The sequence below is a fragment of the Pantherophis guttatus genome, chromosome 1 (assembly GCF_059756535.1).
Source record: "Pantherophis guttatus breed Tessera chromosome 1, ASM5975653v1, whole genome shotgun sequence".
Classification (NCBI taxonomy): Eukaryota; Metazoa; Chordata; class Lepidosauria; order Squamata; family Colubridae; genus Pantherophis; species Pantherophis guttatus.
This window is the reverse complement of record NC_142063.1, coordinates 116,144,316-116,159,587: the sequence shown is the minus strand read 5'-3', so window position 1 is coordinate 116,159,587 and position 15,272 is coordinate 116,144,316. Positions and strand designations below refer to the sequence as shown.

Sequence of the window (15,272 nt, the reverse complement as noted above, 5' to 3'; positions counted from 1 at the left end):
AGTTTGCAGCATATATTTTTTCTTTGCGATTTAGGAGAGAAACATTTGCCACTATCTAGGATTGAATTATTTCTGAGTGGGAGGCGAGTGTTTTTAACACTAGACTACAATGCTGCTCTAACAACAACAATACATACAAATAGCATTTTGGGCAGCCATTCAATTTACAAATGTGGGTAAAATTACCTATTTCTAGCAAATTGCTCTATTTGTAAAAGATTGAGCCATCATATACTGCTCAAAAAAATAAAGGGAACACAAGCAGAAGACATCCGAGATCTAAATGAATGAAATAGCCTTATTAAATACTTTGTTCTTTACATACAGCAGTTTATACACTGCTCAAACAACTAAAGGGAACACAAAACTACTGTATGTAACGAACAAAGTATTTAATAAGGCTATTTCATTCATTCAGATCTCCGATGTCTTCTGCTTGTGTTCCCTTTATTTTTTTGAGCATTTTAAGTGTATATACAACACTTAACAGCCAAATAAGATTAATAAGCCAGTCTGTGATGCAACTGTTGTGAATATGAAATCATAATTATATATATTGCCTATATATCAATATACCACTTGGGTGAATGCCATTAGAACATGTTAACTATATATATTGAATACGTGGAAATGAAGATCCAATATAAATGCCTCCAGCATAATTTCTTGCTGCAGGATAATACCACTATTCTTCTTTTCTTTGATAGATTCCTTTACTTTTCTATTCATTTCATCCAAAACACATGGTTTTGGAATTTTCCTTTTGTGTGCTATTGAACATTCCAAACATTGGAATAATGGTAATAATGCTTTTAGGAGCCACCTTAAATATTGGAACAAAATAATATTTCAGAAATACATTAGAATTACATTGAGCAATTCATTTCTATTTGCAGCTTCTTAGGAAACACTTTAAATAAGCATAGTGTGGATGACCAGCGAGTAAGACATTATGGGCAAACAACTTGAACAGGTCTAACACTGAAAAAAATGTTTATTTTCTGAAACTAACCACTACAGTGAATTGCCAGGTACTTAATAAATACTATTTTTCCAGTCTTAGTTAGCAAAATAATAGAGTACTATTGAGCTCTGATATGTAGCATTAAGCATTGTCAATATTACATGGGGTAGGCCTAGTCTAGTGTAATCAGTGTTTGAATATCTGATGAGTTTTCTACATGGTCATTGACAGTATTCCATTTTGATTTAAATATCAGAATGATCTTCTGATCTTCTTTACTATTGAAGGTGAACTGCTGTGCAATAGTTGGAATATTGAACCACTAGATCCAGGAAGCTTGATAAGATTGCTTGATATGCAATCTTGATCTATCTGTTTGCATATTGGTCCATCTCAGTTGGGGAAGTCTCCCAACATCTTTATTTTTTATTTATTTTTTGCACAACTTATTCTAAGAGATTTCGTCTCTCCGGGCAGATAGGAAGTTTTGCAAATTTTCTGGAGTCACTCAAAGGATGTTTAGGTAAGGAGACAGGTCCTTTTGAGTCTTTGACTTTGCTGTTCTTTCTTCATCCTACTCAAAGCTGCTCTTGAAGCCTCTGTGAATATGTCAGTAATATTTTCATGATAAAGGGCTGAACACTCAAAATATGCAACTGCATGGAGATTCCGAGCCAAGGCCTCTCCCTACAACAAAAAGAAGATGGAGGGGAAAAAAAGAACAACATTGACATATCTTCTTAAAATTAGGGCAGGATCAGAGGTGGGTTTCAGCAGGTTCTGACCAGTTCTGGAGAACTGGTAGCGGAAATTTTGAGTAGTTCAGAGAACCGGTAATAAAAATTCTGACTGGCCCCACCCCCATCTATTCTCTGCCTCCCAAGCCCCAGCTGATTGGGAGAAAATGGGGATTTTGCAGTAACTTTCCCCTGGATTGGGAGGAAATGGGGATTTTGCAGTAACCTTCCCCTGCCACGCCCACTAAGACATGCCACACCCACAGAACCAGTAGTAAAAAAATTTGAAACCCACCACTGGGCAGGATAGACCATTTGTGGCTTTCTACGCCTTAGATTGCAACCCTATCATCTTGTACCACTGGCCATTCTGTTCACAGGTAATGAGAGATGGAATTCAACAACTGCTGCTTGTTCCTGATTTAAGGAATGGGTAGAACCGGTAAAGGGCAACATACTTGCAATACTGAGCAACAACAAAGCACAGATGGTATTTCAAGGTGAGGATGAAATGGTAACCATTTGTCTATGTAATTTCCAGCTATCAAGCCCAACTTGATGGGATTTGGCTGAATATTAGAATAAGGAAGTGTTTTAAATTTGGTTCCAAAAATGTGCTTCAAAGCACGGAGGGCCGTAAATCTACAATTCTTCGAAGTAGCTGCATCGTTTCCGGGGATCACATGGCAGCTGCAGATAGCATAACATGCAGTCAAGGGAAAAGACGAAGCAGCCCTAAGTAGTTGTAGACATGTTCTTTTGTACTTTCATATATTCCAAAGCATATGTTCTTTATTATTTCTGAAGTATTGTTCAGCTCTCCTATTATCAATACTTTTTGTTAGCTTTGATGAAACTAAATGTAGGCAGAAAGTCACCTCATATATTATGTTTTTTTGGAGGCAGAGCTTGTGGTTGGATAGCGCAACATGATAACACACCCACACAGAACAGTGGGTGTCTGATTGTACTACCTTCTGGTATGTGATGGGTTCCAGTTGGTTTTGATGTAACTTCCTTAGTAGAACTTTGTCCTTCCTTAGGTCAGTTTTGCAACCAACAAGCAAAATTGGAATCCCTTGGCAGAAATGGTTTGCTTCAGGATACCACTAAAATGAGAGACAGATGGGGTTAAAAAAACATCAAAGGTAGACAGTTTTCAGGTATATAGAATCTGTTTTATTTTTTTTTACTACATCTCTGAAAACTAGTAAAAAGCCTTCTATAAAAGATGCATATCTAGAATGAATGAGTTTTTACTCAAGGAATTTGTTTCCATCAATGGTCTTTCAGTGGGAACATACAGCTGTGAAAGCTGGACACAGAGAAAGAACAAGAGAAAGAAACAGACACTTTCAGATTCTGGATTTGGAGATGGTTGCCAAGAGTACCATGGATTGCAAGAATAACTAATCAGTCTGTTCTAGCATTCAACAAACAAGGACTTAATACTTTGGGCATGTGCTAAAACCAGATGATGGATTAAAATAAAATGATTATGCAGGTCAAAATGGAGTGAAATACCGTGTTTCCCCAAAAATAAAACCCTGTCTTATATTTTTTTAGAACCTTGAAATAAGCACTTGGCCTTATTGCCATGCGCTCAAAAGCCCGATTGGGCTTATTATCAGGGGATTATTTGGGGGGAAACAGGGTAGAAGAAAAGGAAGCAAACCCAAAAGCTGCCTGGGTATCTTTGGAAGAGCTGTGAGTTTTTCTTGTATAACAATTTGACTTTTATTTACTGTACGATATTACACCTTTTCAATAAATGCCAGACCAAGCAATTTTCATTGAGTTCACATATTACTTTGAGGTACCTGTTGGTCTTGTTACCTTTGTGAGGATGTTGTTGAAGCTGATGGGATTGGTGACATCATAGCATATGATAATTGCATGGGCCCCGTTATAGGAGAGAGGGCGGAGTCTGTCATAATCTTCCTGTCCTGTACGGAATAATGTTACATATATTTGCATTGACCAATATATATAAGCATCATTTACAATATATGCATAAGTGTTTATTCAAGGGCTTCCTCCCAGTCTCTCAGCACATTTCAGTTCCCATAATAGGCACAAATAGCCATATTAATATAACGTGATATACCTCCATCCTATATAATCCCTAAGTAGTTTAAAGTACATGAAAGCCAAGCTGGATGACTTTGGACCAGTCGCCTTCCCTCAGCCCAACCCACTCACAAGGTTGTTACTGTGGGAAAAACATGAGGAGGAACTGGAAGGAGTATTAGGTACCTTTGCCACCTTGTATTATTTATGAAAACAATAAAGGCAGGGTAAAAACCTAATACATTAAATAAATAGTACAGTCTAATATACATTTTCTTCTCAATCCATTCAGTGGAGTTTGTTTCTGGTTAAATGTGTGAAAGATGTTAATTTTATATACTTGTTGATCACAGTGTAATTCCAAAAACCAATCAGGAGATGAACTGGCCTCCTGTTATCTTCAAATCATTATAGCCAGTTGATCATATGAGCATATGTCCATGCTTGAGTTGACCGCTAGGCTGAAACCCTAGGTGACAGTATACCTTTACGAGGCCTTTACTTAGATTTCTTTTTTAGAAATTCAAAACTGGCAGAAAAATCACTTGTTCTCTTATTTCTTCTCCTGTAATCTATGAGAAACACAACTGCAACTGTTGACATGTACTGTGCAGTCTTTTGTTTTCTCTATTACATAATCTCCAGGATTCAAGGTGTGGAAGTGGTAGATATTTTTTCTAGAGATGAAAGAAACACTGTTCTTTCAGCTCTGTTGAAAATATTTCTTTCATCTCTAGAAAATAGCATCCTGTATCTTTGGACTGATATTCTAGGGAAATTTCAAGGTTCTAGAAATGGCCACTTTGAACTCTTGAGAGATTGTCTGAGATTCTCCATAAGGGTGGTTTTGACATTTTCTCCTTCTCCACCTTTGTTCATTTTTATATATTTTAATGAAAGGAAGCATTGAAAGGGGCTTTTTGTTATAGGAGCATACTTGTCTGCTTCTGAAATACAGTTTCTGCAGTGAGATCTCAACGCTGTCAATAGATGGGGCAGCAGGGGAAGTGGGGCAACCAAGACTGTAACATGTATAAAAGTGGGGGCAGCAAGTTGTAAGATGTAATAAAAGTGACTTGCTTGTTATGCAGTGACCTTGGAAGGGAAGGTTACAGGATATCCTGACTGACCTACCTTATTTGTAAGAGCCAAAATGTTTGTTTCACCGATATAGAGGAACTTGTGGGCAGTCTGTCTCAACAGAAGTGTAGGCTCACTCTCATCATCTCTACTCAGCATGTAGGAAGTGAAGCCCAATACATTTGAGGGACTCCAGCTTTTATAAGGCAAGGTGTTCATTGTATGGTACATCATCACAGGTTTTACAGTTTTCCCTCTTGGCAAAACATTGTGATGCATAAAGAGATCAGGGGATACTACTTTCCCAAAGGAGCAGAAAGCTTTTTTGCTTTATTGCCTATTTCTGTCCATATGTGGATCAAAGATTGTGATGTGTTTTACATACTTCCTAAAGAGAGTAACTATATTTGAATATGGTTCTATGTTAAAATAAGCTAATGCAGTAGCGAAAGATAATTCTGTGGGATATTTTATTGGAAGAAATGTCCATCTGGGTTCAGTTCCAAGTGGGGAGAAAGACACTGGAAACATGGAGACTGCTTGGAAAGATGGTTTAATGATGGACAGGACCACATGGGTTTTTTGGGTCCTGGGCAAAATGAGCGCATGGGTGAGAGAAGGAGAGAGATTTATACCCTCTCTTGGGCCCCGCCTTGGAGCTTCCTGTTCCTGTGGCAAGCCATTGGTTGCTATAGGGGTCATAGTTCACCTTGTAGGTTTTCTGAGTCTGGTTGAACTGTTGGTTGAACTGTGCTGGGTGATGATGTAATGAAGGGGCTTGGGGCAATTCCTATTATGGCTTAATGGCTTTGTCCTGGTTTGGATTTTGAGTGAGGGCTAATCCTATCATGTCCTGAGGGTCATCTCTTTTGTGTTAAAGATAAGCTGGCCTAGCTTTTGCCTTGTAGATAGGTTGACACCAAAATATCTGCTGGGGGGGCAGGGAACTGAGGCTCTGAGTTTGTCTTTAGAAACATGTTTCTCCTTTAGGGAAAATATAATATTCTGCTTTTTAAACATTTCCTAGAATATTTCATTTTCCTAGGAGAGGGGTGGGTGCTAACTTCCCACAATTTCTTCCAACAATTTTTTAAATTAAATTCATATCATCACCCCCACATAGCTATGTTTTAGGTTGCTTTTTTTCAAGCAAATAATTCTGCCTGACTAGCTGGTGTTCAATCAGTCGCCAAAAATCGTTGGCAAACTGCAGCTGCATTTAACTTCTTTCTGGAAAATGATGTCTCTATACAGTCAAAATCATGTTCATTCCTCAACTAACGGAATCTTACAGGAAAGAATTTCATTTTGCTAATGCATCTGTCCATAGAATAATTCTGCCGTTTTGACCTAGGCCTTACCTGCTGTGTCCCAAAGACTGATATGGACTTGCTTGTCACTGATGCGAAAGGGAGCAAAGTATTTCTCAAAAACTGTTGGGACATAAACCTAGAAGATGAAGAAAGTTACATTTTTGCTTAACTGAACATCTCTTGAAGGATTGATTGATCTGATACCATTCCTGCAGAGCTTTTTCTTCCACAGCATCTATTTCTTTTCAGGTTATTTGTTTAAGAATATGTAGGCTGCTTTTCCAAACAAATCTTTTCCTACAAAGTCTTCAAAACATTTTGAAGAACGATATCTAACCCCTCTGAAAAAAATTTTTCTAGCATTAATTAACAGCTTCAGAAAACCAATCCCCCAAACAGCTAATAAATACACAACACATCTACTGAAACAATATGTTGACTAATTAAAACAGCCAGTAGCCAACACAAACAAATCAGTTTAAAAGCTCCATTGGAGTGTGACAAAAAAATTAGCATTAGAAAGTCTGGAGAAGTAAAAGCGTATTTTCCTATATTAAAAAAATGTAATAAATACATAGCAAGGAAATTTGAGTACAGGCAACAATGAAAAGGCCCATTCTCAGTTGGCCCAACCTGATTAATATCTCACTCTGGGAGGGTGCCTTCAGGAGCACCTTTAAGTGGTCCATATCCCAGTTATTTTCTCAGCCATGGCTTCCCTGCCACTAGAAAAGCTCAATCCTTGAGGGAGAAAGCATATTATCCACTTCTGCTGAATTAATATGAAAAATCTGGAGCTAATCTTCATCTGACTATAGGTTACATTTGGTAAAGCAAAATCTTCAGAGATATAGAGGCAGATATTTCCAGATATTCTTTCATTTCACAAAGCTATAGGAAAGTCATTTCTTTGTTTTGTCTTCTTTTCTATCTCTGCCACATTTCGCCAATCCACATTGACTTATTTTTGCCATAAAAATGATTCAGTTGTCAATGCGACTTATAGATAAAAGTAACCAAGATAGGATCATTTCAGCTTATACATACAGATGCTGATTTGTGGAGTCCTTGGTGTTCTCTGAACTTGATTGCTTGCATTACTCAACTAGATAACAACATCAGTACACTGATGAGATGTCTACAAGCAAACAACCAAGCTCAGAGTGTACCAAGGACTTCACAATTCCACCCTTACCTACATATATTCTCTTCTATTGGAGACCTAATTTTTTGGTGGTTATTTTTAAACAAATAATTTTCAAGGGAGACTCCAATATGAAACTGTCACCTACCATCTCTGTAATAATAAATAATAAACTATTCCATTGATGCAGACTATATAATTTAATATTGATAGTTTATAATGTGCAAAAAATGTATTGCTAATAGCTAATTGAATGATAATGTACATATATTAATGCCAAGGATATTAAATTCAGTCCTGTGGATCAAATCTGACTTCCAAGTTATTCCACTTGGCTGGCAGGTTCTGAAATAAGGCACTGCATGCCCCGCCCCCCATGAGTGCATCACTCCCCCTAGAGAAAACCTTCACCATAATAAAAAAGGGCCAATTAGAGAACACCCACAGAACCGCCAATAACATTTTTAAAGGAATCCAGTTTACAAGAGAAGAAGAAGAAAACAACAACTAGACCCTTCCTGTACATCTTGATCAGCAGAGACCACAATGGCAAACTAGAAATGCAAATCTACAGAAAAACCATCCATACTAACCAGGTGCTCTCCTACCTAACCTCCCACAAGAGAAGCTACATAAGGACTTTATTTAGAAAAGACCAAACACACTGCAGTAACCTGGAACAGCAGAAAAAGAAAATAGAGTATCTATACCAATGATGGTGAACCTTTTCGGCACCGAGTGCCCAAACCGGAATGCATGTGCATGTGCGTGCATGTGTGCGCGCTGGAGCGCTGGAAACTCAAAGACCAGCTGGCGTGCCAGCCAGCTGGTCTTCAGGTTTCCGGCAAGTGCATGAGTGTCGGCCAGCTAGTCTTCGCACACGTTGGAGCACCAGAAACCCGAAGACCAACTGGCCGACATGCACAGTTGGTCTTCAGCCGGCATGCACAGTTTTGGGGCCATTTTTGGCTATTTTCTGGCCACTTTTGCACTGTTTTTGGCTCAAAAACAGCCTGAAAACAGCCCCCAAATGGCCTGTTTTCAGGCTGTTTTTTGGGCCATTTCAGGCTGTTTATTGAACTGTTTTCAGGCCATTTTTCTGGCCATTTTCAGGCCATTTTTGTGCCATTTTTTGTGCTGGTTTCAGGACAGTTTCTGGCGCTCCGGAAACCAGAAGAGCAGCTGGCGATGGCGCACCTGCCCACAGAGAGGGCTCTGTGTGCCACCTCTAGCACGCATGCCATAGGTTCGTCATCACTGATCTATACAATGTATTCCAACAAAATGGATATCCACACAACTTTATCAAAAAGTCCCTGACCATTCAGCCCAACACAGCACAACCAATACAAACCCTAAAAAGAATTACACTGCCATATATCAAGAATATCTCAGAAACCACCAACAGACTACTACAACCACATGGAATCAGCATAGCACACAAGCCAACTAAAGCCCTTCAAAACATCCTAAGCAGACCAAAAGACCTAACAACCCCAAAAGAAAAAACAGGAGACATCTACAACATACAATGTAAAGGGTTGCAACAACCACTATGTAGGACAAACAGGCAGAAGACTGGCAGAATGCATCCACAAACACCAACTAGCAGTCAGAAGACATGATGAAAATTCTTTAATTTCACAACATATAGACAGATTTAACCATAGTTTCAATTGAGAAAATGTGACCATCCTACATGAGCCAAGTCCAAAAACACCAGGGAATTTCTAGAAGCCTGGCACTCTGGCATATCAGCCATCAGTAGACACATAGACATTAACAACATCTATAGACAATGCAAAAGAGATGATCGTCTAGCCCAGTGATGGCTAACCTTTTTGCCATCGCATGCCAAAAGCGGGGGGAGCGCGGTGGGGTCACATGCACACACACACACACATGCCCACAATCATAATTCTATGCAACCCCCCCATGCTCCCCCCGCTTTTGGCACATGATGGCCCGGTGGGCCCAGTAGGCCCGTTTTTTGCTCTCCCCAAGCTCCAGAGCCTTTCTAGGAGCCTGGGGAGGGCAAAAATGGCTTTCCCCACCCTCACAGAGGCCCTCCGGAGGCCAGAAACAGTGTGTTTCCCGACTTCTGGTGGGCCCAGAAGGCCCGAAAATCAGCTGGCTGGAGCATGCATGCATGCCGGAGCTGAGCTTGTGTGCTCACCGATATGGCTCCATGTGCCACCTGTGGCACCCGTGCCATAGGTTCACCATCATGGGCCTAGCCCAAAAATCAGTGGTAGTATTCAGCCGGTTCTATCAGATTCATGTGAACTGGTAGCAACGGCTGCAGGAGGCTCCGCCCACCCACCCAGACATCATCACGTCCCATTTTTGACCTTCTGCACATGCGCGGAAAACACACGTGCACTCACATTTGCGAATCGGTAGTGAAGGTAAGTGAATACCACCCCTGCCAAAAAGGAACAAAAAGACCCAAGCACTTCTCCACCAGCAATCAGCACCAAGATCAGCATAGATTAACTCCAAGGTTAACATCAGACCAACAATCAAATAAACAATACCCAAATCAAGAAACTCTCAAAGAAGCCAACAGCAAATAGTCCACTCAAAGAATCTCTAAGATCACCCTCCTCAACACTCGATAGGGAAGCCACTAGAATATAAACTGACAGCAAACAGCACTCCTTACTAGCACCGATGATGTTACCTAGTTTGGGTAATGAAACATCTGCAAGGAAACAAGCAAGCTCGGAGAGCACCAAGGACCCTTCATGTCAACCCTGAGCTACAAATATTCTCCTTTATTAGTATCACCCGCCTCTGTTCACTAAATATGAAGCTACATGGCTTTAAAGGGTTTCTGCAAGGCTTCACTTGCTCTATAGTTTTGCCCTTTGAGAAGTTTAATGATATGTGAAACAAGAGGAAATTGGCTCCTAATTGCCCGAACCTAGAAAGCATTGGCTTTGGCCACTTTTTAACAGGTGAAAGGTAGGTATCTGGATGGGCAATAAAAAGAGCCATCAGTTGTAAAGCTGGACATGTTTTTAAGTATAGCTTGCTGGACATCCTCCTGCCCTGCCTCTGTTTTCTTTGGGGTGGGTAAAACTAGATGCCAGAGAGAGCCACTTTAACCTGCTTCTGACAACTGGAAGCCACTGTGTCTCAGAGTCAGATAATATTTGTAACGAGATATGGACTAAGTGCTTACCATTTTCTCATCACATATACATGTAGCGTATATGTCAATGAGCCTAATGAAATAGTTTTTACTCCATAAAACTTTATATTGTAACAAATGAACTAATGTTGAAATCTCACAAGATTCTTATTTCTTTGATGTAAGCAATGCAAAGTCTAACTTTAAATATTACAGGTTAATCTATTTGCCCAAAGGTTCTAAGTCCATTCTTAAATAAAATAAAGGCAACTTGATTGACTTTCTTTCTTTCTCTTTTCTTTCTACAATAACCAAATCTGTTTGTACGTGTCAAAATAATTTTATGTCAGGATGTTTTCAGTCAAATATTTCATTTTCCATCCAAATCTTGTTCTGCTGTACTTAGCATATCACTGGCAATTACCATGTTTCCCCAAAAATAAGAGCCTGTCTTATATTTTTTTGAACCCTGAAATAAGCGCTTGGCCTTATTCCCATGCACTCAAAAGCCCGATTGGGCTTATTATCAGCGGATGTCTTATTTTGGGGGAAACAGGGTAGATAAATACTGTAGTTAAGTAAAGTGAATTTAGTAGTATTATTAGTACACTAGGTTAGATATCTACAGAATCTATATCTACAGGGTCTATATCTACAGAAAAACTCCAGAAAGATTTGCTATCACAATGCTTCAGTTATTCTTCCATGACAAAAGAAGAAGAAAATTTCTAGTATATCTGTTATGAGAATTTAAAACATGGGTAAATTTCAAATGTAAGAAAAATAGCACCAGAGACTTGATAGGGTCTATTCTATAGAAACTATATTTGAATAGTTTGTCTTGAGTAGGAAAGATCTTGACAAAAGGAAGGATCTGGCAGTAGGAAGGGTGAGATTGATATTATGGTTAAAAGAAACTTACCTTAGGGAATTCTCCTTTTGCAAAGACTATGAGCATGGATGTTTTCCCACAACCTCCGTCTCCTATTACCACCAGCTTGATCTCAGTAATTCCTCTGGTCTCTTGTTTGGACCCTGACTGCCCTGGAGCCTCTTGACTTCTTTGCATGTCGACCAATTCTCAGGACAGTACAACAAGGTCTTTTTGAATGATCTAAGAAAATGAGCCCTAAAGATGCCTTTTCTTTCTGAGTAGTTTTCTACTCTCACATTTGTGCTTATTTCCTGTCCGTCTACAGCTGAAAATCAAAGTCTTCAGCATAGCAACTATAGGTCATAGAGGCCTAAGATTAGGTGTGGTTGGAATGTGAAAAGAGTGGCTGACACAAGGAAGAAAAAGCAAATAGGAAGGCTGTTACAGGAGCAACCACCCATTGTGTGACAAAGCATGGATAACAAAGGATAAAAATGTGCTATAAGATAAGAACTCATAATGCTGCCTTGAATTTCCCCCACATTTTAAGTCACTTTAAAATGTTAAAAAGGTCATTCGAATGCAAATAAGATATACTAATATTCGCATGTTACCATGTGAATACATGCTACCATGTGAATGTAAATAACATGCACACAGCTATACTGTGTCTTGGGGGACATGTGTAATTTATGAAATAGTACTTCCCATCTGGTCATTTGTAATTATTTACACCATAAGAAGCATTTCTAATTTATATATGTATCACATATTTGTGATTACCCATAAGTGCCACTACAATACTCAGTGGAATAAGAAATGAAGCATGGATAAGAAATATTCAATGTATGTACAGAGACCTCACTGAAGTGGGAGTGGCGTACATTGAAAAGAGACGCCAAAGGGAAACAGTACATGTGCAAAATATTATACAGTATTTAGAGATCTATGCATGTACATGATATTAATCCTATGTTCAAATTTACATTTGCTCATAGTTCTTCAATCTTTTGATCCAAAATTTATTTTTTGAGAAGAACTGATTGCTTCAATATTCCCTGACAGGGTGGACAGAAGCTTGTTGACTTTGCAGACCAATGCTCTGGGCAGCTATTCCAGATACAAAGAGATACCAGGTCAAAGGTGGTTTAGCCTTCCTTGATCTCAGTGCTTTGTTTGATGAGGACCTGTAGACCAGAGGAGGTTGATCCAGGAGAATTTAGTCCATTTCTGTTCTTTCTCTTGCATTCTTCTTTTGAGTTCAGCAAAAATGCCCTGCTCTGTTAATCTTAATGGGCCATTAATCTCGCCCCCAAGGCAAGAAGTTTGCTGTTATCACAACCACACAGGATACTCTGATCCTCAAAACCAGTCTTAAAAAAAAAAGGCTTGCTGAATGGAAGAGGCAGAAGGCAATGTAAAATTAAACTTTTAATTTACACATTTTAAAAACTATAAGGGCACCTTTTCTGCTATAAGAAACTCAATAACTGAAATGCATCTAAAACAAAAATTAAATAAGTATATTGGGTAGCAAATAATATTGTTCAGAAAGCAGCCTCTCTAGTGAAATGCTATACGTTGTCTGATTACAATTGGTCACACATTCAGGAAGAAGTTTAGATTCGATCTGGCATTTTTATCCACCTATGAAGTCCTTCTCAAGAACCTAGGATGTTGTTTGATGGTACTTACATCTCAGGATGTAAACTACTCTGAGTAAAACTATCTTTTACAATTGACTAATGGTGATTTTATCAATGCTAATTATTTCCAAGGTATTCCACAGGATAGAACTGATTTGTTTTGTAAAGTGCCTTTTATCTTGTCTCTTTAATATAGCAGAGAGGAACCTCACTAGTCCAACTTCTACTAGTTTTATTTGTGGAGAAAGTTTTATTTATAACACAGCTGTATGGCTAATAGCATTTAATATGCATTTTTTACAATCAGATCTGTAAGAACTGACAAAGAAGGAGACTGAGTACACAAGCCTTTGACATGGTATATCCACAACATGATGATTATTAAAATAACGCATGGTACGGACCAAGTAGAAATGAAAATGCATCTCTCATTCTCATAAACTTGAGCCTTTTATTCAATTGAAACTACACAGTAGAAGACAGGCAAAAGAAAAATATCCCTTTTCTCTTTCAACTCACGGCAAGACTGGAACCTGTTGTCAGAAAATATGGTGAGGGCTACCGAAGAGGAACAATCAAATTAAAAACAAAACCAACAACGCCAAGGCATTTTGATTTCATGAATTCCAAGAATTAAAATCAACACAGGGCTGGGATACAATCAACAATTAATTTTCAAGGAGACTACTTATTAATATATAGTCATGATCAGGGATGAAATGTAAAATTTCTTACTACCGGTTCTATGGGCGTGGCTTGGTGGTGGAAATGTGACTGGGTGGGCATTTTTTCTAATGCTTTGAAAAGCCTCTGCCGATCAGGCAACTCAGCTGGAATCATCAGAGACTTTTCAAAGCATTTTTTAAACCACCTCTTCGGCCAAGAGGTTGCAAAAAAAAAAATGCTTTGAAAAGCCTCTGACGATCCCAGCTGAGCCGCGTGATCATCAGAGGCTTTTTTTTTACTTTTAAAAGCATTTTTTCGTCGGAAGAGATTGTAGAAAAAATGCTTTTAAAAGTAAAAAAAAAAAAAGCCTCTGATGATCGTGCGGCTCAGCTGGGCATGTGGGGGGGGCAGGGATTTTTGCTACCGGTTCTCTGAACCACCCGCCACCATCGCTACTGGATCGGGCGATCCGGTCCGAACCGAGAGCATTTCACCCCTGGTCAAGGTCTAGAATAGCATAGCACAGCACAGCACAGCACAGCACAGCACAGCACAGCACAGCACAGCACAGCACAGCACAGCACAGCACAAAATAACAGAGTTAGAAGGAACCTTGGAGGTCTTCTAGTCCAACCCCCTGCTTAGGCAGAAAGAAAACCCTATACCATTTCAGACAAATGTTGTCCAGTCTCTTTTTAAAAAGGTTCAGTGTTGGAGTATGTTCACCTAGACATACAGTAATTTACAATGCAGATGCAGTTCCTTTGGGCATAGGCAATAGTGACTAAACTAGAATTGTCAGTTTGTAGCCTTGCATTTCATTTCCCTTTGAAAATTATGAGGTAGCAGGAGAATTTACAGTAGCTTGTGCTGCTTGGGAACTCCAATCAAGTAGTCACTTATCCTCTTCCTTGTCTTACTGTAAAGCAGAACTGGAGCCTACAGCAAATTAGATCAAGATGGTGGGAAAGGAAAAAAAAAACATACTCTCTATCAGGGTTGCCATGTATAAAAGGCAGCACAATTTTTCTGAGTTGCAACCAGCCATAGAATCTATAATCACCAAAACAACAAAGTTAAAGGTGGAACTTGTAGTGTCATGACTCATAGCACAACATAGCTTATCAGATGGAAGATTCTGGATCATACCTTGGTCCCTCCCAGTACATAAATTGCAGGGTTGATTTATCATTCATCAGCATGGCCAATCCCAGATGAAATTATTTACATTTTTTTTCTGCTTCCCTCCCTTCTACCTTGTGTCATGTTTCAAACCTCCAAGGTTAATTGGTTTTTATGTTGCAGTTGTAATAAATTTGAAGGATCTAAGACGTATGGTTTGGATTTGCTTTTTCACTGTTTCATTTTGATTTAATATTTCTATTTTTATTAATAGGATATTGAGAAGTGAATTTAAGATGCGAAGGTAATGTTAAATTATGTATCAGTATTTTGGAGTCTGTTGATCTGTGATGGAACTTTGGGTATATCAATTTTAGGGTACATCAAAGAAAATAATAATGTGCAGATAAAAAGAAGCTACAATGCTAGATATAAAATTTCAGATTAAAGAAATACATTCATTATCAGCCTTTGAACTGGCCTTGTAGAGATGCAGCAAAAGACTGATTGATATGCAGTA

General features: G+C 38.9%; 1 protein-coding gene across 1 annotated transcript; it reads right to left on the bottom strand.

The window, feature by feature from the left end:
* Positions 1-970: 970 nt before the first annotated feature.
* LOC117667171 (rho-related GTP-binding protein RhoF) lies at positions 971-11,652 on the bottom strand. Its single transcript, XM_034420386.2, has 5 exons — positions 11,367-11,652; positions 6,213-6,300; positions 3,538-3,647; positions 2,676-2,810; positions 971-1,651 (listed from the first exon to the last, which is right to left on the bottom strand). Exons 1-5 carry the CDS (start codon positions 11,511-11,513, stop codon positions 1,484-1,486), a joined length of 648 nt encoding a protein of 215 aa, XP_034276277.2. The 5' UTR covers positions 11,514-11,652; the 3' UTR covers positions 971-1,483.
* Between the last annotated feature and the right edge of the window lie 3,620 nt (positions 11,653-15,272).